We start from the raw sequence: 24,482 nt of genomic DNA on the forward strand, positions 1-24,482 counted from the left end.
ACTAGAAAAAGTAGCAATCTTTGCTCTGCAAAAATCAGGCATTGTGTTTAGCAGTCAACTACAGCGTGAATGATTTAAGCTCAAGTTCCAAATCTAGAACTGCTAAGATAGGATAACAGTGGCGGAAGCCATGACCAGGTCTCTGAGAACTTTCAAGTGCAGTTTTCAGCTTTCACCAGCCACAACGTTCTCCAAAGGCATTTCAATCGTCTTCTCTCTCGGGAGGAAGACCACATGGCAAAAGCATTTTCTGCACGGAAGTTGGGATTTCAAAAGATATTAGCTTTGATACAAAAACCAAGCCACACACAATTTCCAAAATATCAAACATATGAAGAAGTAGATGTTCTAAAAGCTGCACCGTCTCCTGATTACTATTTTCACCAGAAGCAACAGGTGTTTAATGGGGCAGCTGACTATGGTTGTCTTGTTCAGTTAGGAGAGTTCCTAACAAAACTTCGCCTCAAGCAATAAGACTAGATTGTCTTCCCATCAAGATTTGGAGCAATACATGCATAGAGAGAAAAAAAAGGTGGGTTGGGGGGGGGGGCATAGGGAGGTGATAGTGGCAGTCCAAAACTCTGTTTGTGCATGCGGTGCACTTGTGTTGTGGGTGGATGCAATATTGGCAGGCTTGGTGTTGAAAATTTGAAATGTGGCGCTCAAGGGAGAGGGGAAGAGAAACTGAGGGTCCAAGGGAGGCAAGATACTTCTTCAAAGAAGTGATCCCTCAATCAGTTATAAAGCAAATAAACATTCTTTAAATCTAAAGCATTATAAGATCCTCAACCAGGCTTAGAGTGCCTCCCTCAACCACCCAATCAATAGTTTTGGTGGTACCACTGAACCCTCACCAAACGAAAAATCAGTCACCTGAACTGAATTTGGTTTGGGCAGATGAGTGGCTGGAGCCAAATATGAACAACTTTACAAGAAACTGCTCTCACATATGCTGGCAGAATAAGACACTCAGCCAGAATGATGCAGGAAACCATTTAGCATAGATAATCATGTTAAAATAAAAAATACTACTACTACTACTACTACTACTACTATATAGTACTATTAACACCAATTTCTCAGACATGTCATACCAACAACTTGTAACCCAGATACTTTGTATAAGTGGTATTTTCATCTATCCGTTGATTAATTGTTAGAATAAAACCAATCAAACATACCATCTATGACATTATTCATTCATTTCTGTTCATGCATACTGTACAATGACCAATTGAAGCCAAAACAATACAAAATGTAGCACACACCACTCATCTTCTTCAAAACACTGAATCAAAATGTAGCACTACCCAGAAGTACTCGCAAAACATTGTAAATTTTGACCAGAAAACCTAACTCAGAGCTGAAAGGGCCAAATAATGAAAAGATTGCACCAATCGACTCACATCTCATTGAATCATTTCATAGACAATCAGTTAAACATTTACCATACAAAATCTACAAAAGCCAACCACCAAGTCCAATAAATAAAGAAACTAAAGGGGGTTATAAAATAAAACTTGAAAAACTCAACAGGCCCAAAAAATTGAAATACCTTACTTTCACCAGATGACTAAATTAACAACCAAAGACAAAATCAAATAAAAAGATCCAGCGGAAGGTATACCTGCATGAAATTGTAGCGCTCTCTCCCAATGGATTCATTTTCAGCGACCGCAAAGTAGGCCAGAACCGGATAATGCCCGACGTACGAGGCGTAGCTATCTCGGTGGATATTCACCGCCCATTCACTACAAGAGAAGCAATTTCCCCCAAAATTCACAACATTTAGGAAAATAATAAGAGTTGATTCGTCGAAAACAATCGAGTCAAATAAGAAATATTTCCTCAGATTTTGGGCTAGGGCACTTACAATCGAGTCAAGTCGGCGTGCCCTGTGCCGACATACTTAGCTTGCAAATGCTCGAGCTGCGAGTTGATATTAAACCTGTCGCTCGCCTACACCGATCAAAGCCACGCAAATTAGCATCCATCAAAGTTTAAATAAGTCCAGAGATGGTGAATTTCGAAGAAGAAGATTGAGGATAGATAAAGGAAAGAACTAGGGTTTCAGTACGGATTTAAACTGTTTACCTGCATATTGATTCTTAGATTGAGAGAGCTGAAGGAGAAATGATCGGTATGATTTTGAGTGGAAACTCTGTTTATAGATTAACTGATATAGCGACTCTTGTAAACGCAGCGTTTTTATGTAAGCAGCTGAATCGCATATTATACTATGGCAATTTTTTTTATAAAATCAATAATTTTGGAATCGTGTAAGCAGCTGAATCGCATATTATACTTTGGCAATTTGTTTTATAAAATCAATAATTTTGGAATCGTGAAACTTATTAATTTAAAGATACATGCATTAGGGACAACTTGACAACAACGTAGCATGCAATCTGCGATCTGCTATAAATAGGCAAACAATGTGTGATACATAGGCAAACAACTCGATATATGGTTCCAAGTAGGGCTGGCAATTTTTGACACGACACGATAATCCGACACGAATCCGCACGAAATAATTGGGTTTGGATCAAGTCTTATTGGATACGGGTCATTATTGGGTTGACCCAATAAGAACACGAAAAATTCGGGTCGGGTGCGGGTCGGGTGCGGGTAACCTGTTAAAAATTAATATTTTATTATTTTATTATTTTTATTTTTATTAGATTTAATTTAGTAACTTTTACTTAGGAAAATAATAAAAAAATAGATTAGGGTTTAGAAATTAGAATTACCTCCCAAAGCGGTTCGTGTCGCTATCGTGTTGTTATCGTGTCGGGTCGCTATCGTGTTGCTATTGTGTCGCTATCGTGTCGCTATCGTGTTGCTATCGTGTTCAGGTCGATATCGTGTTGCTATCGTGTCGGGTCAACCCAAAGCGGTTCGTGTCGCTATCGTGTTTGGGTCGTGTCCGGGTCGTGTCCGGGTTTGGAGGTGGCGGGTCGGATTCGTGTTCGGGTTTGGGGTTTCCTTAACAGGTTGGGTTCGGGTTTGGCCTTATTGGGTTGGGTCGTTATCGGGTCAACCCGATAACGACCCAATCCGCACGATTTGCCACCCCTAGTTCCAAGCAATCTACAATACGAAATAAGAGATAATCAAGCAATCTGCTATACATGCAAACAAGCCTACCACGTGGCAGACTAAGATTAAATTTGTTCCTAAATCTAAAGGTCCCCATTGATGATATGTTGTCATTTTAAATATGGTTGTCAGTTTAATACAATCCTAAGTAAATATATCGACAAATTACTCATGAAAGCTTATTAGCTTTATCATGGTATTTTGTCATTTCAAGTTGTTACGAAAATGATTACCCTAGGGGTTATGTTATATTGCTAACTATTTAAATTGCTAACTCTGCTAACTCATCAATGCAATGTATTAAAAATGTCAACACATAATATTAACACAGTATATTGAAGTTCAACAAAATTATGTGTTGACATTTTTAATATATTGTGTTGATGAATTAGCAGAGTTAGCAACTTAAATAGTTAGCAATTGATCACACCTCAACCCTAGTAATTATAAGTTGTGATTTATTTTATAGTATATTTTAATTATATTTTCGTACTTAAATTATTATTATATCAATATATACATATTATTATTTACATAATAATATTATTATTAATGTCAAAAACACAATTTACAATTTGCAAAAATACAACATGCATTGCACGAGAGTTACACCAGTTATACGTGATGTTTACTAGTAATATAAAATCGGTTAATGCGTTTAATTAAATACTACGTATATGCCACTTAGACCATCAGCAGTGGGGCGCTCTAAGGCGCGCCCTATTGCGCGCCACGTCAGCATTTTTATCCTCCTCCTTCTCCTCCTGCAGTGGGGCGCCCTAAGGCGCGCCACATCATCAATTTTGTAATATTTACAAAATACATACGAATTATAAAAAAAACTAAAATACATTTAAAATACGAATTTTAAAAACTTCATTCATTTAATAAAAATTAATACATTACAATGCGAAATAATAAAAAACGCAAACTCAGCGACGGCGGTTACGAGCCCACACTTCTTCAATCATGTCGCTCATGAGCTGCGCATGCTCCTGTTGGTTGCGCATTGAGGCATGCCTAGATAAAACCTCATCGAAACCTAACGGTAACCCTCTATCGGGTGTCTCGGTCGATGTGTCGTTGTTCGACCCGGCTACGCCGAAGTAAGCATGCCAGATCCAAAGCCGATAGTCAGCGACGGCTTCGAGGATCATCGTCGGGTGGCTGCCCTTGTATCCACTTGTGAATTGGCCTCTCCACGCCGTCGGACAGTTCTTCCACTGCCAGTGCATACAGTCGATGCTCCCGAGCATCCCAGGAACCCGTGCGCCCTCTCGTGCATCTGCATCAGACCCTGACAATCAGTGGCTGTTGGCTTGCGCAAATATGTGTCGCCATAGGCCTCTACTATCCCCCGACAAAAGTACTTCAGACACTCGCGGCTTGTAGTCTCCCCACAGTGGAGGTACTCGTCAAAAAGGTCCGCCGTGGTGCCGTATGCCAACTGACGAATAGCAGTCGTGCACTTTTGCAATGGTGTAAGGCCGGGTTTCCCGATGCCGTCCTCCCGAAACGTGAAGTATTCTTCACGTGAAGACAATGTACGAACAATGCTGAGAAAAAGGTACCTCGACATTCGAAACCGGCGGCGGAACACAGTCGGGCCCCAACGTGGTTGATCGGTAAAATAGTCTTCAACCAGACGCCTGTGAGCTTCCTTGTGGTTGCGTCGGACATACGTCCTATGTCGAATAGGACGATGGACTTGCTCAGCCGCCGCTGCAGCCGCTGCCTTCTCGCGCTGCATTTGCGAATAGCATGCCGCCATGGCCTCTTCAACGGCTGCATCTAATGCTTCGTCAATCGAACGACCGGAATCAGACGAACTAGAACTATTGGTGTGTTCGCCGGGATTCATTTTCGTTGGATGTTGAGAGAGAATATGTTGAGATATAGTCGATATTTCGTATTCACAACTAAATGAAAAACGGGATTTATATAAAAAAACGAAACCGCGTGCCATCGTCCGCGGCCTTCACAATGGGGCGGACGATGTCGCGGACGATGGCCATCGTCCGTGGTTTAAGTCGCGCCCGAAGCATAGGCCGCGACTATCGTCCGCGGCCTATGCCACACACCCACAATGGGGGCGGACGATGAATGGCGCGGACGATGCGCGCCACCGGGCGTGCCATCGTCCGCCCATTGCGGATGGTCTTACTAATCACAAGCACTACTGACAATATGTCCATGCTCACTTTTTTTTTTATCATATACTCTATTAAGAAAATGTAACAGAAATAATCAAAATTATAAATTACAATAAAAAACAAAAATATGCAGACCAAAGTTGTGCAATACTTGGTGCAATACTTGGTGCAATCACATACGAGTATAATTTCCAGAACTCATGAGGTACCACTATGAACAACAGCCAACAAAGCAGCAAACAAAGCTTCATTTTTCTTTTTCAAAATTGCAGTAGTTTGTTCACATTGATCCTATGAACAATGAATTAGTTTCTACAGCAAGAAAATTCAAAAAGAATTACACCATCCTTTGTGAGGAGAAATATGTACAATGAGGGTATGATTTACACAAGCTGTTGTAGAATCAATTAAATATAGCTGGAAAACTGCCATCATCATGGCTACTTACAGTTCAAGCACATGAAGAAGGAAGACAACCCAAATGAAGCTATGCAGAAAATGCTTTACAGTTTACACCACTCCTTCACTCTGGTAGCTATCGTAACTCTAAAAATCGCGTTGCTTTGAGGTATCTGATTTAGGAGGTAACAGGTTTAGGAAACTTCCATTTGATGAAGACTGAGTGGATTCTGAGTCTGACTCCTCGCCTAGTACGAGTAACAAGAAAATATAAGGGCAAGTACCAACAAAATCTATAAACTAGCTGAGATGGAAAAGGATCGTACTGAAAAGGGACTTCACTGTAGGTCTCTTAGGCTTAGTGTTCTTCTTCTTCAGTTCAACTGGTAGAAACACAAAGACACATTGAAATCAGTCGATACTTGTTTAGTTTAAGAAACTGAAAAATATGGATTACCAAAAATAGACTAGCATATGGAAACAGATAATATGACACTTACCCATTCCTGGGACTTCATGATCATTCACGATTTCAAAGTTCTTGTAGGTGTATCCCATGAAGTTCACGTCCTTAGAAGAAAGCATCTGTGTAATAAAGAAATACATATCAGATCTTGTTGCAGCATCAGAGACTTGTACAGCAATAAAATGACAAGCTTCACTAGATGACTAGATCGCTTTCCCAGACAATATCTTCTCTCTCTTTTCATGATATTGCGTTATTTTCAAGTCATGGTAAAAGAAATGTGAACCATTCTGAGGTCAACCTTCGCATCTGTTGTTGGAAACCTTCACCAAAGCTAGCTCAATTTTCATTAAGCTTGTCACATTGGGCATATCTTCAGTAGAGTGTGTTACATGCTTTGTTGCAACAAACACTCAAATATGAACACCCAGCGTTTCACTGATGTATGGGCAGATATGTTCATATAGCTACAAGACACATTGCTACACGAGGGATCTTGATCCATACCACAATCATAAGACAGCATCAAACAAACAAAATACAGTGCTCTATTGAGCACCAAACCAGGTTTTCAATGATAATTTATGATTGCAGATCACGAGAACAGTGGTAAAAAAAGGTAAATAGCAGCATGGACACACCTTCCTCCAGGGGCCTGATTTTGTTGCTGAAGGGACTTGACTGTCAGCCTGCAAAAAAACCAAAATCATAAGCAAGAATAATTAGAAAGTGGAAAGGAACAGACAAAGTCTAATCTAGAAAGGGGAAAACCTCTTCAAACTTTTCAAAGTTTTGGGTATCCAGTTCACCATTAACTTCAGGAATGAATGCAGCAGTCATTTGATATAATTTATCCCACTCAGTGCCTATGAACCACGGGTGAGCCTGAAAAGATGGGGAAACAGATAAATTGACGGTTCGTTACTAACACTATTTCAGAACATTTAGAACAGCACAAAGATCACCTTGATTTCATCAGCACCTCTTGTACCAAGCCTTTGCTCTACATTACACAAGAGTTTACAGATAAGATCTTTAGCTTCTGGCGACAGTTTTGCCTCTTCTGGAAATTTCAAATGCGTTCTCCAGTTAACAATCTGCAGAAAGAGCAATATATAAAGATTAAGACAAGAGTTTATAAAAGTGCAGTTGTGCTAAAATCTGTTACCTTACAAATAAAAATTGGTAATCGTAATGTAATGTTTAACCAAGAAATAAGTAAAAGGGTCTACAAGGAAGCTTCATGTTGAACAGCAAAGCAAATGAAAATGAATCCTTCATTACCTTCCTACAGGTAGACATGGGCTCATCAGAATAAAATGGCGGATACCCGACAAGCATCTCATACATGATTGCCCCCATCGACCACCTAAAAAATTGGGATGTGGTGTGACAATCTAAATCTGAAATATCACTATATCTTCTCAGATGAAAACAAAAACATTGAGAAACACTTACCAATCACACTCCATTGCATATCCTTTTTTCAGCAGAACTTCTGGAGCAATGTAATCTGGTGTACCAACAGTTGAATAGGCCTACAGCAAATATAAGGAAGAATAGAACTCATCACATACTGTCCTTACGACTGCCAACATTCTTCTAAGAAAGAATGTAATCTCATACAACAATACTGCATATATCATCAAGGCAAAATTTCAAGTTGATACACTAGGATATTATTATGCACTAGGCGAATATAAGTCCCTCTAAGCCACACGCACACATGCATATATGTGTATTTATATTCATCCTTGTCCACATGTGTATGTTCAACACCTTCTAAGAAAATGTTGTGTATGCTAAAAGCAGCAAGAAACAAACAAAAAGTGATTGCTGATTTCCATTGTCCTACCTTTTCTTCCTTTTTCTTTTTTAATAATAAAGTTGTGGTTATTAACTCTGAACAAATGATCACAAACTCTCAACATATCAGAATTAGAAGCTAAGTGTTGATTAGGTCTATAATGTAAAATTAAGAATTGGAACGAGTTGGAAAAATACAAGCATCCTCCTGTTCCGCTGCCAGTGTTGCAGTTGCTCCTGTTGAGTGCGCTTAGGTGCTGCAGGGCGCCCATCACTTTGAAGAGCTCCACTATAGTTCTTGCCTACAGTAAAATCCTTTTCTTGAATATTACTGCAATCCAGTGGTTTGCACAATCCAAAATCAGACAGCTTCATGTGTCCATATTTATCAAGAAGCAAGTTATCAGGCTTGATATCTCTGAAAAACATAAGAAAGAAAGAAGAAGGATATCAATTTAAAATAGTAGAGGACATCATTCACCTTGGACAATCAGTAAGTAGGACAAACCTATGAATATAATTGTGTTTGTGGATAGATTCAATTGCAAGAACTGTTTCCCCTACATAGAATCTGGCTTCATCTTCTGTTAATGTATCTTTACGCATCAGTAGGGTCATCATATCTCCACCAGGAAGGTATTCCATTATTAGATATAGATACTCTTCATCTTGGAAAGAACAATAGAGCTTGACAATGCAATTGCTGTCAACTTCCGCCAGTAAATTCCGTTCTGCTTTTACATGCTCAACCTAGAGATGGAGACTGAGAGGAATAAGCACAATAGAGAAAATTCCCACGGTTGTTATTTGTTTTGAATGAGAAATTAATTTTTTACCTGGCCCCTACGAAGCATCTCTGACTTCTTGAGCTTTTTCATGGCGTACACATGGCCAGTTTTCTTCTCCCTGCAGATTCTAACCTGAAGTGGAAAATTGTTTTCGAAAAAGTTATAGACACATACATGGAAATAGCTTAACATGCAACAAAGGAAATCAGCATCAACTGCTATAACAGACTTCTATTCTACATATTTCCATCAGTACAAGAACAAGAAAATAAAATACAATTAGAAACTGACCAATTTACGATACAATCTAAGTTGGCTTGTCTTAAACAAAATCTTCTTCTACACTCAATGAATGAAATGCATGGGCCTCAACCACAACCTGGAGGCTAGTCCTCCTTTTGACTGAAGATTTATTGCCTATGTCGCAATCATTAACTATCAATTTTGGTACTAGAATCAATTGAGATATTTGCAAATGCCATTTTCAGCTTTATATGAAGATAAGAGGTGAGACTAAAAACACATAGCAGTATCAACAAATATCATATCATGGAGCTAATGGGACCAAAAACAAACAATTGTATCGAATCCATGAGAGAAAGAAAGGACCTCCCCAAATGCACCCTTTCCAATCATGGTTAATGGCTCAAAATCATCAGCACCCATTTTATGCCTCTGAAGGCGCATATATTCTGTTTCCTTCTTCTCTAAGTACTTCAAAATGTTGTTTTGCTCTTCCGCGGAGACATCAGCATCAGCTAGTTTTTTCTCAAGCATATCGCGTCTAAAAGAAAACAGAAAACTTTAATTCAGTATCTGCACCTGAAGTAAGACAAATCAACAGGAATGGATTTGTTCAAAACAACCCCCAAAACAGAGAGAACGGGAGAAATTGCAAGAAATGAGATGCAGCTTTGGAATTAGTTTATTAAAATGCTCTTTTGGGGAAGTGCAAACAGGAACCCATAGGTAAAGTGGAATTAAGGATCTGGCCAAATGGAAGGACAAGAAGCATATACTTTAAACTCCATTATATTGTGCTACTATGGATAGGTACCCAATGATATGGATCACGATGAGTAAATTTAGCATGCCGGCGAAATATGTCAAGTAAAATCCACAATAAAAGATAGAACAATGACATACCGCTCTCTCCTTTCCTGCAAGCTCTTCATTTGTTCCTTGTAATGCTTTTCAATGTACTGCTTGGCTGCAGCTGCCTTCTGTTTAGTTGCATTTGAAGGCGTTTCCTCATTCAACTGTGCCTTCATACCTTCTTTTCCATTAGGCCTAGGCTCTGTCTTCTTGTTCGAAGTCTTATGCTTCTCCTTAGAATGGAGCTTCGAACACCAACGCCTAACTGCTTCCATCTACTTCGACTCCTCTTTTGTTCCAAAACTCAGGTGAGGTGCGAATTTTCGGATGCTATAAATTTAGTGTCCTAAATTATATCCATCCTTCCTTCCACATCAAGCTTCCAGTACATTGGGAATGCTGCATAAAGCAGAGAAATAAAATGTAATAAATCAAGAAAGGTAGTCAATCTTCTTTCATGCCAAGAAACACCTTTTTGGTCGTTAGCAAATCCAAAACTTCCATATCATGACTCTAATTAATTTTATACTACTACTATTATTCAAAACACATCCTTTCTGATCTCGTGCTGAGTTCTCAACATTTTTCCTTGATTGGATAACAAACTTTTGCACTAACCTTCTACTTAGACTGCTCCAAACATAAAAACCCAAATGCCAAAAATAGAATTTTATAACACACACACACACACACACAAGGACAAGTCCAGGAATTTTTTTCGAGATCAAGGATAAGTCCAGAAATAAACTCATCCCTCAAATGGAGAAACAGAAAAAGAGAAAGGAAGAGCTACAAAATCAAATAGCATATCGACATAACATTAAAAAAAATAGAATCACTAAATGAGACAACAATTTCCATTTTTCCGTATACAATCAAAACGGAAATGATCTTGTATTCTATTCGATGAGCCACATTATTGCTCATCCAATAACAAGATTCTAAAAATGAAGTAATCACTTCTAGAAAATCACAAAAAATCAATTTTTTTGAGAAAAATTCAAACTCTCCCATCACAATTGACCGTATCGAAGCGATCTATCAACAGCATTATCCCCAAAATCTCGTAACCAAAAGCGACGTACTAGTCAAATCACTCACCTGCAAAAAATTGAATCAGACAGCTTGTAGAACTGCGTCCAACCAGCAGCTAGAATCCATAAAAGGAGCTATCTATTAATGAGCTATAAATACCACCATAAAAATTGTAAAAGCTCTGGACTCCAATAAAAAAGCAGTGAATTTCCAAACCCTAGAATTATCTGCAGAGAGAGAAGCTAATCGAAGAAGAGGTCTGTAATGGAAGCTTTATGCTTTGGTGGATCATTTCGCCATTAAAAGATGGAGAGATGTGAGAGAGAGAGAAAGTGAAATCTTTGCTTTATTTTAATTCTGTGATAAAACTAATTTCTTCATCACAATTTTGTTATTTAGGGGAAAGTGGAAACCTCTGTTTAACACTAATTGCAGTGGTTGGGTTTAACTGGAATTTGTCGCGCGTTTTTCGGCAAAAACGCGTTGTCTTTAAAAGATGCTTATTGCCAACTTTCTCCCTCAATATTCACTCTCCTCTATCTCTCTCACCCACACACACATATTCTACCCTATCTTTTGATTTTTATTTGAATTATATTGTTTAATATTCACACGAAAAAATCAAAATTCAACAAAACAACACTTAAAAAAACAAGTACTAACAAACAACGACAAATGAAAAACAACGCAAACATTAAGTTCTCCAAAATAACAGAAACACATAAAAAAAATGACGACAACATGAATGTACCAAATAGAGGAAGATCATACCTTCTATCACCACTGAAAAACTCACCACGGACCAATCTATACGACATAATCGAAAAACTAAGGTTAAGTGGGAAACATACTTGATTGGATATACATATACTGAAACTTCTTACCAATAATAAAGTCACCATTGGCCTTGACTTCACGTGTATTAAAAAGTCACAACTTTTGTTTGAATTGTTTGACAAATATGTCTGGAATATTGATACGAGTAGGTAATATTAATGGTAATGGCCCCTTGGAAAATACTACTAGTAGACATTTTTTGAACGAAGGGGATTTATTCGTTGACATATTATAAGCATATATGCAAAACGAATTATTCATCTTAATAAGCAAGCATGAGTGTTACCAGAGGACTCGATCTTTTACACTCATAGATCTAAATGGGTTTTACTGAGCATGCTACTTGAGTGGTTTTCATGTTGATATAATAACGAATGATACGATAGAGCCAAATTGAAACACAATATGATAAGAAAACTATCCATATTCCATACAAACAAGGCAAATGTGGACATGATATAAATTTAATTTGTAATTTCACGATACAACACAACATGATAAAAACTTAATTTCAAAAGTCTCAATAGTCATATAAAACCTAGATTTTCAATGTTTGAAACTAATACCCAAATAAAGATAACTAAAAAACAAAAAGTTATTGTACAATAATGATATTAATGATAACTTATTACGCGAATCCAACGCCAAATTATCTTGTCAATACGAACACACGAGAACACCAATTATGTTGTGTGTATTCCTATACAACTTTCATATGGTGTCCAAATTTTAATGCCCCGTTTTGAACCCAAATATATTAAGTGCATGAACCAATATTCATCGTGTTCACAAATTTATCCTCAAATTAAAACCATGTCCATTGTTAAATAGATGCAGCAGCATCTACCAAATTATAAAATCGATGTTGTTCACACAAAATATATTAATATACAAATTAATCCAAAACAGAAGTTAATTTTGGAATATTCTGACAATAGCTGTATATTTTATTATAAACAACTACCAAGTTCGTGTACGAAGGGACGTACATATGAAGTACACAATTGAAAAATAGTGTATAATACTACTCAGGATTCAGATCTAGCATCTTTAACTATGCAATTAACTTTTGGGAGTATATGATAATAAATCTGGGCATCTTGCTATTTTTCCGAGTGATGTGTTAAACACATTTCAAAATAGGAAAATAAAAAATAAAAATATGAGGATAATTAATTTAAAAAAATCATACAATAAAATTTTAGATTTTAAACCATTGATAGATTTTTATAATAAAAAATGAAATAGTCGTTTAGGTTTTGCCTTTCAAAAGTTTTGCTTGGAACAAAAATGGAAAATAAATTAAGAGTCGCTTTCCATATTCAAAATTAGTGGGAAAGCGTAAGTAAGTATTAATTGAAATTATTACTCCTTTAGCCAAATAACAATATATGGATTCCTGTGCATATACTTAGTTTTCTGTTCACGAATCACGACGTTCAATAAATAATTAACATGATTTATTAATAAGTTGCACAGATGTTTCCATTTGGGATTTGAGTGTTGACTTCTTCTTTTTTAATTTATTCTCCATAACTGTCTATATTTTGTTTTGAAATAAAATGAAATAATTATAACTGACCATATTTTATCGAAATGTCGAATCCGAGACTATCGATTTCCAGATGTCAATTTTGACATGTCATATAATTACTCGTATTGTTTAAAAAATAATGTTATCTCCCATTTAAGGATGAGATATACTTATACAGTTATACCTAATACCGTAGTCCCATAAATTTCTGCAACTAATTCATATTCGATATCACTATCTAAATACACACTACAACTATAAACCAACTAGAGATAAATGCGTTTCTCAAAAGTATTACTACTATCACATTATATAATTGACATAATATTATGGGAACTAAATTTCAATTGTTTGAAGCCAAAATTAATTCTCTTGGGCCATTTGTTTATCAAAAAGTATTATTGTTATAAATTACTATGATTTCTTGGAATATTTTACAAAAGATGTGTTTCTTGAAAATTACTTATCTTGTGTTTAAAATATCGAATAGAGATAAGAGTATTAGAACTTGAACATATTAATCAATTAATTTTGATTAACTAATTGACATAATAACTAAATTATCTAATTGACATCATAATTTAAATAAAATGTTTTAATTAAATTTTAAATTGATAAAATATTATGATGTTGTTAATAATATAATCAATAAATTTAATGCTATAATAAGAGTTGCTTAATAAGTTAATAATGAACAATATAATAATATTTCAATTATTATGATTCATAATTTTAGTAAGTGTATCAAGATTTTTTTAATAAGTTATTAATTGATAGTAGTACATTAGTAACAATAATAAATATAATAACTATTATAAATTTATTAAAATTGCCGTTTTCATTTGATACATAATTTGTTACAATCAACTGAATTATCATCATTGTTATGAATAAAATGCACATAACTCAATCATAACTTTATAATATTATAAACTCTAGGTAATTCTTTGTACGAATTTATCTTTTATCATTTCATTTATTTAATTGACATTTTTTGTGAAGAAATATCAATAAGCACACACGGGGTTAATTCTATTAAAAATAAAATACAAGTATTAAAAGAACATAATAGAACCTTTAACTATCATAAATTTAGGATGTGAGATTGTAGTATTGTACGTGCATTTGTTACAAATCAACTTAATATTAACCCTAATAAATTGTGCGCAAGGTATGAAACTAAATGGAGTATTTAAATTGAGAAAGGTAAAAAAGGTGGCTAGAAATTTGGTAGTAGAAAATTGCCCCACAACAAAGGGCACATTACCCAAAATTAAGGCATATAAGAGGGGTCCATTAATTGACCTTTATTTGAACAAACGAATAAAGAACAAAAAGGCATTCCACGGAGATTAGCTTTTGAAATCATGCCACTAATTGCGATTGATTCTAATTACCCTTCAATAATTAACTATGAAGATGTAATTTATTACTACAATATTTCTTGTATAGTCAAAAAGACTTTATTGCTATAGTTTTTCACTCATATGTAGTTCACTGCTACTTTACTGAATAACGAACTTACCAATATGATTGTTAATCAACCAAGCTTTTATTTGGGTTTAGAATTTATAAAGTTTCACAAAAAAAATACGAGTTTTGAAATTTCGAATTGTATTATCACTTACAGTTTCAGTTAGTGGAATCTCATAAAAAATTAATGCGAGTTGCAAATTTTATTCACAAAATTATGCAATTTTGAAATAGTATTATTATAATAGTGTGAGATTAAAACCGGTCAAATAAATTTCTCACTAGAAAATGTAGTACTTAATTGGCCAGATTGTATATAAGGTAATAGTAGGCTAGTAGCATTATTATTCATGCTTTATTTGTTAAAGAGAGTATATAAATACTTTTATATAGTTTATATTTGAAAATTTTTACTAAAATCAAAGGGACAATAAGACTGAAAAACCAAAACTAAAATCAAAGCTAAAATAGAAACAATGCATGAAACAATTCACATACAAAAGAATAGACAATAGGATTCAACGGAACAATTTTGTGGGATCCAATCGGAGAATAGCTTAGATAACAATTTTTAATAATTTATAAACGGAACATAAGTTTAGCTTATTTAATCAAGACCTCAAAAATAAATATAGATTTTCCAATATTTTAGAAGTTAGGGAGTAATATTTATGTGGAAAAAATATTTGTAGAAGGGACCACATGTCATAGCATGTTACTCAATTCCCAATTGAGTGTTAGCATATGGATTGGAGTGGCATCGCATGTGCTCAAAATTTCATGAATCTCTCTTCCTCTTTCCTTTTTTCCCTTATCAAATTCTATAACTTCAAATACTTTATAGTACTACAATATAGTTGAGACATATTTTAATTAAATTTTTAAAACAATTATAGAAGGCTAGTGAGCTGTGATAGGTCCAATTTTATGAATATATAGGTTGGCAAAACACGTGTGAACAAATAAAAACATTCATGTAAATCAATATACCACTTACTATTTGTGAGCATTTTCACTTGTTGCCAATATTTTATTTATAATTATCGATATAATCAAATTCACAAATGAAATAGAATCAAAGCCCACTTCACATTTTATTTAATTTTTAATAATATATATGTTTTTAAAATGCTTCGTCAAGCGATAATATTTCATTAAGTCGATTCGTCACGTTTGTATTTAAAAGTTCTATATGTTTCGTTTTTATAAGTGGGTAACACTTTACTAAATCAATTTAATTTGAATAATTTGAATTTTTAGAAAGTAATCGTGGTGGTACATTTTCCCTACTTTCTATAAGAGATAAATAATACTAGCGGAGTAGTATATTTTTATAATCTTAACAAGAGCAAATTTAGATTTGGGACATGGAGATTTAAAGAGAAAATAGATATGATGAATGAAATGATTCATGGGTCCACCATCAATAAATCAAACATGAATGGGGCAACCTATTCATATGGAATGTTCTATAGTTCAAATGTGCAATGATTTTTGGTCTAGAAAATAAATTAAAAAATAAAATAAAATAAATTAAAAAATAAAATAAAATAAAATAAAATAAAATGAAGATGTACATGTGATGGAGCCCAATGTACTATCCACTATAAGGCCGTGTGTGTCTGGTTTGGAATATTTTAGGAAAAAAAATTGTCGGATAATCCACACATAATGTACTCTCTCAATTTTCTTGTCCCTTTTTTTGTGTAAATATAAAAAGTTACAAAAATTGACTAAACGCAAAATTATTTTTACTCACATCATAAGTTAGAACTAGGTCGATAATCGATTAGTGTCTTCAAAGAAAATCATCACCACTCTCTCATTGGATTTCATTTAGACAGGTTGCTCTTGTAGTATATAAACATGTTATTCGTGCATAGTAATACAGTACTACTCTATCCGTTTCATAGTAGTAGAGTCATTTTGTTATTTTGACGAGGTCATTTATCTTTTAGTAAAAGTCAAAACATTTCTTCTCATTTACTATTTCCTCTCTCATACTTTTTCTCCTCTCATACTTCATTATCTTTTTTATTTAATACATTACACACTTTTTTCTTAATCTCCATGCCGGAAAGAAATACATTTATTACTATGGAACGGAGGGAGTATTATCTTACTTAAAATAGACTCAAATAATTAATTTTGCAAATTAAATTAGAAATTAAAAAACTCACAGAAATATGCTATTTATGCGTTGAAATTATAATTGCTCATATGAAAGGTTTGTTTAATTATCTCAAATGGAGATTCTCTAATATGAAGAAAATAAAAGAAAACAATAACAATGAGGAAACGCTTAAATATAAATCATGACATAAATATATGGCTAGTAAATTATTCTGAGTAGCATCTATGGTTCCCCAAAATCTTAATTTTACAATAACACAATAAATATTGCCTATAAATAAAATTACTTAATGCATAGTCCACTAAAACATAAATTAGCACAAAAAGGGGCAAAAAGAAAAAGAAATGGAAGAGAAAAATGATTTTCCCTTTACTTCTTGGGGAAATGCTTCTTTAATCCCAAGAATATGTTGAACAAGTATAACAAGAGCACATCAACCAACCACAGCAGCCTACTCTGCATCTCTGAAGCTCTCACTTGTCAGCCACAGCTTCTTCTGGATGATAAAAACGACCTCGTCTCCATCGTCCTGATTAGCCTCTCCAGTCGCCACTGCTTCCCAGTGCAACGCGCCCAGATACTTCTTCACAAAGTCGATGACTGGCTGCCTGTCCCGGAAAATGGCAAATCCGGTGGGCCTTAGAATGCGGTCCATCTCAAGCAGTAGATCCTCGCCACTGCAACCCTTCTTCTCGATGTCTGAGAGTACATTCCACGCGTGGAGTAAATCATAGGTTCTCGGGTATGTAGAAAAAGCCTCACACCTGCAGTTTATCACACAAGTACTTAAACCATCAAATGTTACTAGATCACTAAAGAGAAGATCAAGCCGATCAAGCCTCTGTCGTACCAGTTATGAACTGAGCCGATCAAGCCTCTGTCGTAGACAATCTTAAGCGTTTTGGGTCCATCAACATCTACAACATTCATCACCCAAACATCCTTGTCTTTCAAGGCAGCAGCAAATGAGCCTAAATTCGCTTTCATGTCCATCACGTTCCTGATAGTGTCAGATGAGATCTTCGGGCTCAAGAGACTCCAGTAGTTGTCAACCCTCCGCCTCCATAGTTCCTGTTTTCAATCACAAAGATAATATCAATATATTTGCCCACGTAACGAGTTCTAGGGATTCAAAAAATAGAGAAAGAATGTGACTGTTTACCATGTCCTTCTCAAACATATCACTCGAATAGCCAAAATCAGCAAGGCGTGGAGGAGGAGTAGTTAATCGAGCAGGCCATGGTGCCAGTCCGCTACCTTTCGTTTTGTGATCATCTGATAACGGGAAACAGAATGTCATAAAGTTATACTCCATAAGATAAACTGTGCCAAAGGCAGAATGAAATATACTTAGTAAGATGCTTACGGTCAGAATAAGGAGTAATGCATGCCTCCATCAGCACACTCCCGACAGCATCAGGGTCGTCATCAGAACGGCAGAGAGGCGGCTGAGTACCGGGTTCTCTCTCCAAATAGCAATCATTACTCAATGGCTTCTGCCAGATGACAGTTTGGTTTTTCTTAACTGCGATTCTCCAACACATGCGCTCGACTAGGGCACTCATCTCCTTCCATATTCTCAGATCCTCTTCGTCCTGAGCATAAGCTTCAGGAGACGAGTAGGCGAAATAGCCTCCAGGTCTAAGCACCCGATCTAATTCAAGGAGAAGGATCCCATCCCTCTGTAGCCAATCGATTCTACAACGAGAACAGTGAGCAAGTTCGAAAGACCTGCTTGGATAAGGAAGCCTCTTCGTCCCAAGAACACCTAGATATGCAGGTATCCCTCTCTCCAGAGCAAATTGGATTTGATTTTGGTGCACATCGTTAGGAGCAAGCGACATGGTAAGGATATCGGATGCAAGTAGGTAACCACCAAAACTTGCAACACCACATCCGACATCAAAAACGGTGCGCAATCTTCCTTCATTGCTCAATACATTGTTTGAAAAGTTGAGCATCTGCCAAATGAAGCATAATTACAAGTAAAAATGTGTGATAAATCGGCAAATGCAGTACTATTATTTTTACTCAATCGGGTTAGTTATGCAATTCTTGGCACTGTGATGGAAAGAAACTTACATTTGCTAAGTGCGCGATATATTTATCTGCTCCGTAATGAAAGTGGGTGCCTCCTCCTGGAAAACGAATCTTATCGCCTTTAACAACCATCCAGTTCTGGTCCGACTTCTCGTGTGCAAGGTGAGTGTGGGGTATATTAGCTTTCCAAACCTCATCTCTGCTACTCGGCCACTTAATCGGGACCTGTAGCTCCAAGAAAGGGTAAAAAGAATTAAAGAAACAAGCAAAACAATAAATTCACCAACTTTAATAAATAGCAAACTTCAAAATCAGTTCTATAAACCTAGAGCTCGAACACCTCACCTTGTACCCGGGAGGGGGAGGAATCAAACAATTGAACCGCCTTTCAGGTAACGGACAGTGCCTCTCATAGTGCTCCATTAATGATAGGTCCAGTTTCAATCTCATTTGGTAAATAAGATTTCTGTCCAGACAGGGAATCAACTCCGAATGGCGATCATCACAGACCTTAGAAACCAAACACAGTCAATTAGATACAATTCATGTATCATTTTTATGATGATAGACTTACTTGAAATGTGTTGTCGAAACACTTACAGGGAAGCTCCTGGGAGCGATACCATCGTCACTGTCATCTAGCCCAAACTTGGCTTCATCTTGCTTACCACCAAGATCAGAATCTTCATCTCCACCCAAGTAAGAAGACCCCAGCTTTCTCAAAGACCGGCTCCCATACTCTAACGCAGACTCCCCGGTATTCTTAGAGCCATGGTAGACATATAGAAAAACAAGAAACAGAGCCACAACACATATAATAGTCAACAACCGCTTCTTTTGTGCTCCATCTGGCCGTCCCCTCGACATTTATGTAGATTCACTAATACTTGGGCCTCCGCCTCTCCAACCACCCAAAAGTTTTTTTCCCTTTTTTCTTGTTGGGGTGAAACTACTAGCTCAGAATTAGTCGTGTTACAGAAGCTTTTGAGTCTGTGAAGAAATACCACTCACAACTATTCAGTACAATATGGCCTGTGAAGAAACCTGTAACATCAATGGGCAGTTAGATAAATCTGACAAGTAAGAGGATCTTGATAATTCATCAAAAATAAGCCAGGAAATTTAACCATAACAATGTTTTTCCAGAATAATTTATGAGAAGAAATTGGTTACTATTCCTTCCATGGATGGCTAACTAAACAGAATAGAGTTAGCTCAGTTAGGTACCAGTACAAGTCTTAAAATACAGAGCTCACATAACAAATCTAGCATAATAGGTTGCAAGTCTAGAGATAGAACTGGTTCGATTGTAATGCTTCCTTCACCCTATAGCCACAACAAGACATCTATATAATATACAGAAACCATAACCAAAAAAGCAACCATGATATGAAGGTTAAGTACTAACACCGACTCAAATCACAAAGTGACTGTGATAAATAATACATACAGCTTAAGTTTACACTAAGTATTTGAAAATGAAAAATCATGAGATCATCATGGAACAACCAATTTCAATTACAAGTAGTCAGGAACCAAGTTTCTCTGGCGACTAGATTCCCAGTTACAATGAAACTTTTTCTTGCAGAATGAAAAATTGCAGAAACAAATATTCAGATTCAGTTATCGATAAATGTAGCATATCATTGCCTATTTCGGTGAATCATCACAAGCAAGATACATGATTTCTGAAGACATCACACTTAATCAATCCATTTAGAAAAAACAAAGCTTCCATACTTTTTTCTTAAATCCACGCATCAAAATCGAATCTCTCTATACAAAATGACCGAGAATAACAGCTCAATCGAGACAGATCTACGAAAACGAAACCTCGAATCCCCATCCAATTACATGATGCATTAACAGAAGTCACATTGTTTAAAAAACATTAACAACTTTCCGTTGGAACGAACAGATACATCAATCATCCAAATCTTTCAATTAAATGTAAACAGACGTTAAAAGCAGAAAACGGATCAGGATAGCAAATTGCTTACCGAATCGAAAATATTGAGGCCGGCGGATCTGAGTTAGATTGGAAATATAATTAGAGTACAAATCAATTGTTTATCCATCCAATAGAGGTGAGTGAGTGAAGATAGAGCTAAAGGTGCCGTCTTTATATTATGATGATTGGAAACAATTGTAAATCTCAGGAGATAGAAAAAGAGAGAATTAATGAAATGGGTTAGATCTGTTCTGAAATTCTGTGAATTTTTTTTTACTGTGCGAGTTTTTCCTTCACTTGTGTTAACACCCGCACTATGCACGGGACAAACAATTTTGAAATAATGAAGAAAAATTATAAGATAAATAGATTAAAAAACAGGATAATAGAATATAATGATGTTTATAATTAAGTATATGTGTTATTTACAATAAATATAAACAATAACAAAAAGAAAAATGCACTCCTCCCAACTCACTCTAAATCAAACATTTCATATTCGGCAAACGAAACCTATGATCTAATCGGAGTAAAATAAAATAAATGAACTATATATTAAATGAGAAGAATAGCATTGCATCATTAATATATACTAATAGATAACCAAAAAAACAGTAGATTATAAGTTCATAAAATGGGCAATGTGTGAAATCTGAGAGCAAAGTATCTGTATTAATACATAATCAAATATACACATATAAAAACATGTTTCAAGTACCTATAAATAAATAAAAATACAAATGCTAATTAAAAGATTTTTTAAAAAAAATTAAAATGAAAAGAAAACAAAAAATATTATTTAATAATGAATAGCTCATATATAAAAAAAATAGTTTGTTAAAACAAAATAAAGAGTTCAAAAATTTGGAACACCAATAAATTATTTTCATAAATGAAAATATAATAAATAAAAGTAAATAGTACTCGTTCATAGGTTCTGAAAAACTGCTTTGTAAATGTCGTTTATAGTGGAATCACCACTTATTTGATGTTCATCTTTACAAACTAAAATCATCAAACCTTCACGACCTGTGACTCTATATACAACAACGTTGAGTTGTCCATGACTAAAGAGAGGTTTTCGAATCAGAGTTCGATATGCTATCAATTATAATTTTGAATAATAACTCAGAGTTGTCCAAGTAAGACGGTTATATTTTGAATAATAACACTATCAATATAATTATGGAACTCTTAACTGATCCACCAACATCAATTGCACAAAGAATAGTTAAAATTAGAAGAGACAAACTAAAATACATAAAAAAATATTAAAAATAAAATAATTTTTTAAATTTTTTTAGACTTGGGAAGAAATTACAAAATTTGCACAACTATTATATAAATGCGGAAATACATTAGAAAAGATTATCATTTATCATTTATAATTATAATGGGGGACGAAAATTTATAATAATAATGGGTTACGGAAAACTGAACATATAACCCAAATATTTAAAAGATATATGAAAAACTACAATTAAATTATTAAGAAAAGCCCACACAGGAAAAAAAAGAAGAGAAAGTCAATAATTTAAATTCTCTGAAATGACCTAATTAAAGTAGCCTACTAAGAATTGAAAAGCTACAAATACCACAATTATTCGAGGCCCAAGAAAAGTCCAAAACAAAACAACGCACAAACCGATTTTATTTTAAAACTGAATCACATAACATTAGACTAATTACAATTAATCAGCATAATTAATAAGCATTATAATAACCCCATACAATTAATCAGCATAAACCAGTACGTGAGCGCTCGACGGCTTCGCCTCATTGTAGCGCTCGGCGATGCGCTCCCAGTACGCGAGCTGCTTTTGGTTGTTCGCGAATATTGGGTCCTCCGATATATCCACTCAACACCTCGCCAAGACGAGGGTTTCATCCGGTTTGTAGTTCGTACGATCGGGTCGTACTCTTCATTCGTTGCCGGAGGTGGCAACTTGTACGCGCGGTGCTTGGTCCGCTTCTTTCTGGCGGGGGCGGCAGCTGCGGAGGGGGCGGCGGCCGAGGGGGGTGGGGGCCAACGAGAAGGGGCGGCAGGGCGAGTTGGAGACGGCTCCATGTCAGAGAGACCGTACGAATCCGTACTGAAGTCGGGGTCGTACTACGTGTTGTCGTCGAACGACCGATATTCGCCAGGTTGTGTACCCAGCCACCGTGCGCCATCTCCAAATATCGGGCTACCAGGACTAGAGTATCCATCGGAATCTATTTTTATAGCGTAATTTGAGAGTTGAAAAGTGAATCGAAAAGTTACAAATGAAATTTGAGGATGGGGTATTTATATAAACAAAATTTTCAAAAAAAAAAAAAACTAAAATGCGTTGCATCGTCCGCGTCGCCCACAGTGGGCGGACGATGGCGCTGACGATGCCCTATCGTCCACAGACTAAGCTTAGGGCGCGGACGACGCATCGTCCGCGCACCCACAGTGCATCGAACGCGCTATCGTCTGCCCCATTGTGGATGCTCTAAATCAATAGTCTCCAAGTGGAAATTTCATTTTTACAAAAAATAATTGAGTGGTATACTAGAATTAAATGAATTATGACTAATGTGGTAATCATGAATTGGCCAAGCCATTATTTTGAGATGAACTAATTAAATGCAAGCTGTTAAATTTGATGAGGTAAATGGGTACTACTATTAATTAGTTGGTTATTATGAATAATAATTAAATAAATGAAATAATGGGCGTCACGCGGTGGTATTGGACAAAAGAAAGAAAGAGAATCATGCTGTCGGTGAGCTTCTCTTGAGCTGGACTGATGCCGACATTTACATTGGGCCTATTCACATCTTATTGGGCTTCTTCATATCTTATTGGACCTTGCCTCCCTAAGCCCAATTTCACTTCAGTGACAGCAAATTCTTCTAAGTTAGCTGTATCAAAATTTAAATGGGAAGATAGGTATTAGCCCAATTGATAGGATTGTTTTCTTCGATATACGCCCTATTTGTTTTTAGCTATGGATATATAAATATAAGTTACTACAAGTTTTTTTTTCTTCATTTGAGTCCATCTATAATAATTAATCTCATTTCTTTTGTTGATATTACTACACAACATATTACTCTAGCTCAATATACTCCATAGTTGAAAGCATTAAGAAAAACATATATATTGAGTTACAAAAAATATAGAAATCAAACTGACGTCGTTATCTATTCATTCTATCCGTAGACAATTAAACTAAACTAAAAAGAAAAAAAACATGACGAAAACCGTGAAGGTAGAATAGTTGCTTGAAGAATCTATCTTGAATCATTTACTTGAAATGCTCCTCGGAGTTTCTCCAAATGAAGAACTTGATGAAAATATGATGGGAATAATTTATCCTTATGGATCATAATAATACATTATAGAGAAACATAATAGATCATTGGAGGCACCCGCAACGCGTTACGCGGGTGTCCCGCGTTCCGTCACGGAGGGACGGGACGGCGGCGCGACGCGTTGCGGCGCCCTGTCTCATCTCCAGCCCGTCACCATCTCGTCCCGCGTCCCGTTCTGCCGTGACTCGGAACGAGACGTCTCGCCACGCGCAAAGGCGGCGTGGCGCGCTCCGGGGCGATGCGTGCCGCCTACTCGCCAGCCCGCGAGTGAGTTTCGTCACGCTGAAGCAATAATTCATTTTTTTAAAAAAATAAAATTTTAAAAAAATA

The 24,482-nt window shown here is 35.9% G+C and overlaps 3 protein-coding genes across 3 annotated transcripts; all 3 read right to left on the minus strand.

Annotated features, from left to right (window-relative positions):
* Nucleotides 1-2: 2 nt before the first annotated feature.
* Nucleotides 3-2,243, minus strand: LOC121806979 (uncharacterized protein At4g14342-like). Its single transcript, XM_042207161.1, has 4 exons — nt 2,095-2,243; nt 1,874-1,959; nt 1,628-1,751; nt 3-250 (listed from the first exon to the last, which is right to left on the minus strand). The coding sequence occupies exons 1-4, from the start codon at nt 2,098-2,100 to the stop codon at nt 203-205; spliced, it is 264 nt and encodes an 87-aa protein (XP_042063095.1). The 5' UTR covers nt 2,101-2,243; the 3' UTR covers nt 3-202.
* A 3,239-nt stretch (nt 2,244-5,482) lies between these two features.
* On the minus strand, nt 5,483-11,258 carry LOC121808558 (serine/threonine-protein kinase tricornered-like). The gene is made up of 14 exons (XM_042209112.1): nt 10,908-11,258; nt 9,858-10,205; nt 9,321-9,495; nt 8,760-8,843; nt 8,432-8,673; nt 8,122-8,341; nt 7,576-7,655; nt 7,402-7,486; nt 7,083-7,214; nt 6,889-7,002; nt 6,759-6,806; nt 6,152-6,236; nt 5,978-6,034; nt 5,483-5,899 (listed from the first exon to the last, which is right to left on the minus strand). Exons 2-14 carry the CDS (start codon nt 10,079-10,081, stop codon nt 5,799-5,801), a joined length of 1,647 nt encoding a protein of 548 aa, XP_042065046.1. The 5' UTR covers nt 10,082-10,205; nt 10,908-11,258; the 3' UTR covers nt 5,483-5,798.
* Nucleotides 11,259-16,987: 5,729 nt separating this feature from the next.
* LOC121809738 (probable methyltransferase PMT3) lies at nt 16,988-21,015 on the minus strand. Its single transcript, XM_042210511.1, has 8 exons — nt 20,860-21,015; nt 19,460-19,903; nt 19,205-19,369; nt 18,902-19,084; nt 18,186-18,780; nt 17,982-18,094; nt 17,670-17,890; nt 16,988-17,583 (listed from the first exon to the last, which is right to left on the minus strand). The coding sequence occupies exons 2-8, from the start codon at nt 19,724-19,726 to the stop codon at nt 17,271-17,273; spliced, it is 1,857 nt and encodes a 618-aa protein (XP_042066445.1). The 5' UTR covers nt 19,727-19,903; nt 20,860-21,015; the 3' UTR covers nt 16,988-17,270.
* Between the last annotated feature and the right edge of the window lie 3,467 nt (nt 21,016-24,482).

This window comes from Salvia splendens, chromosome 6, assembly GCF_004379255.2.
Source record: "Salvia splendens isolate huo1 chromosome 6, SspV2, whole genome shotgun sequence".
Classification (NCBI taxonomy): Eukaryota; Viridiplantae; Streptophyta; class Magnoliopsida; order Lamiales; family Lamiaceae; genus Salvia; species Salvia splendens.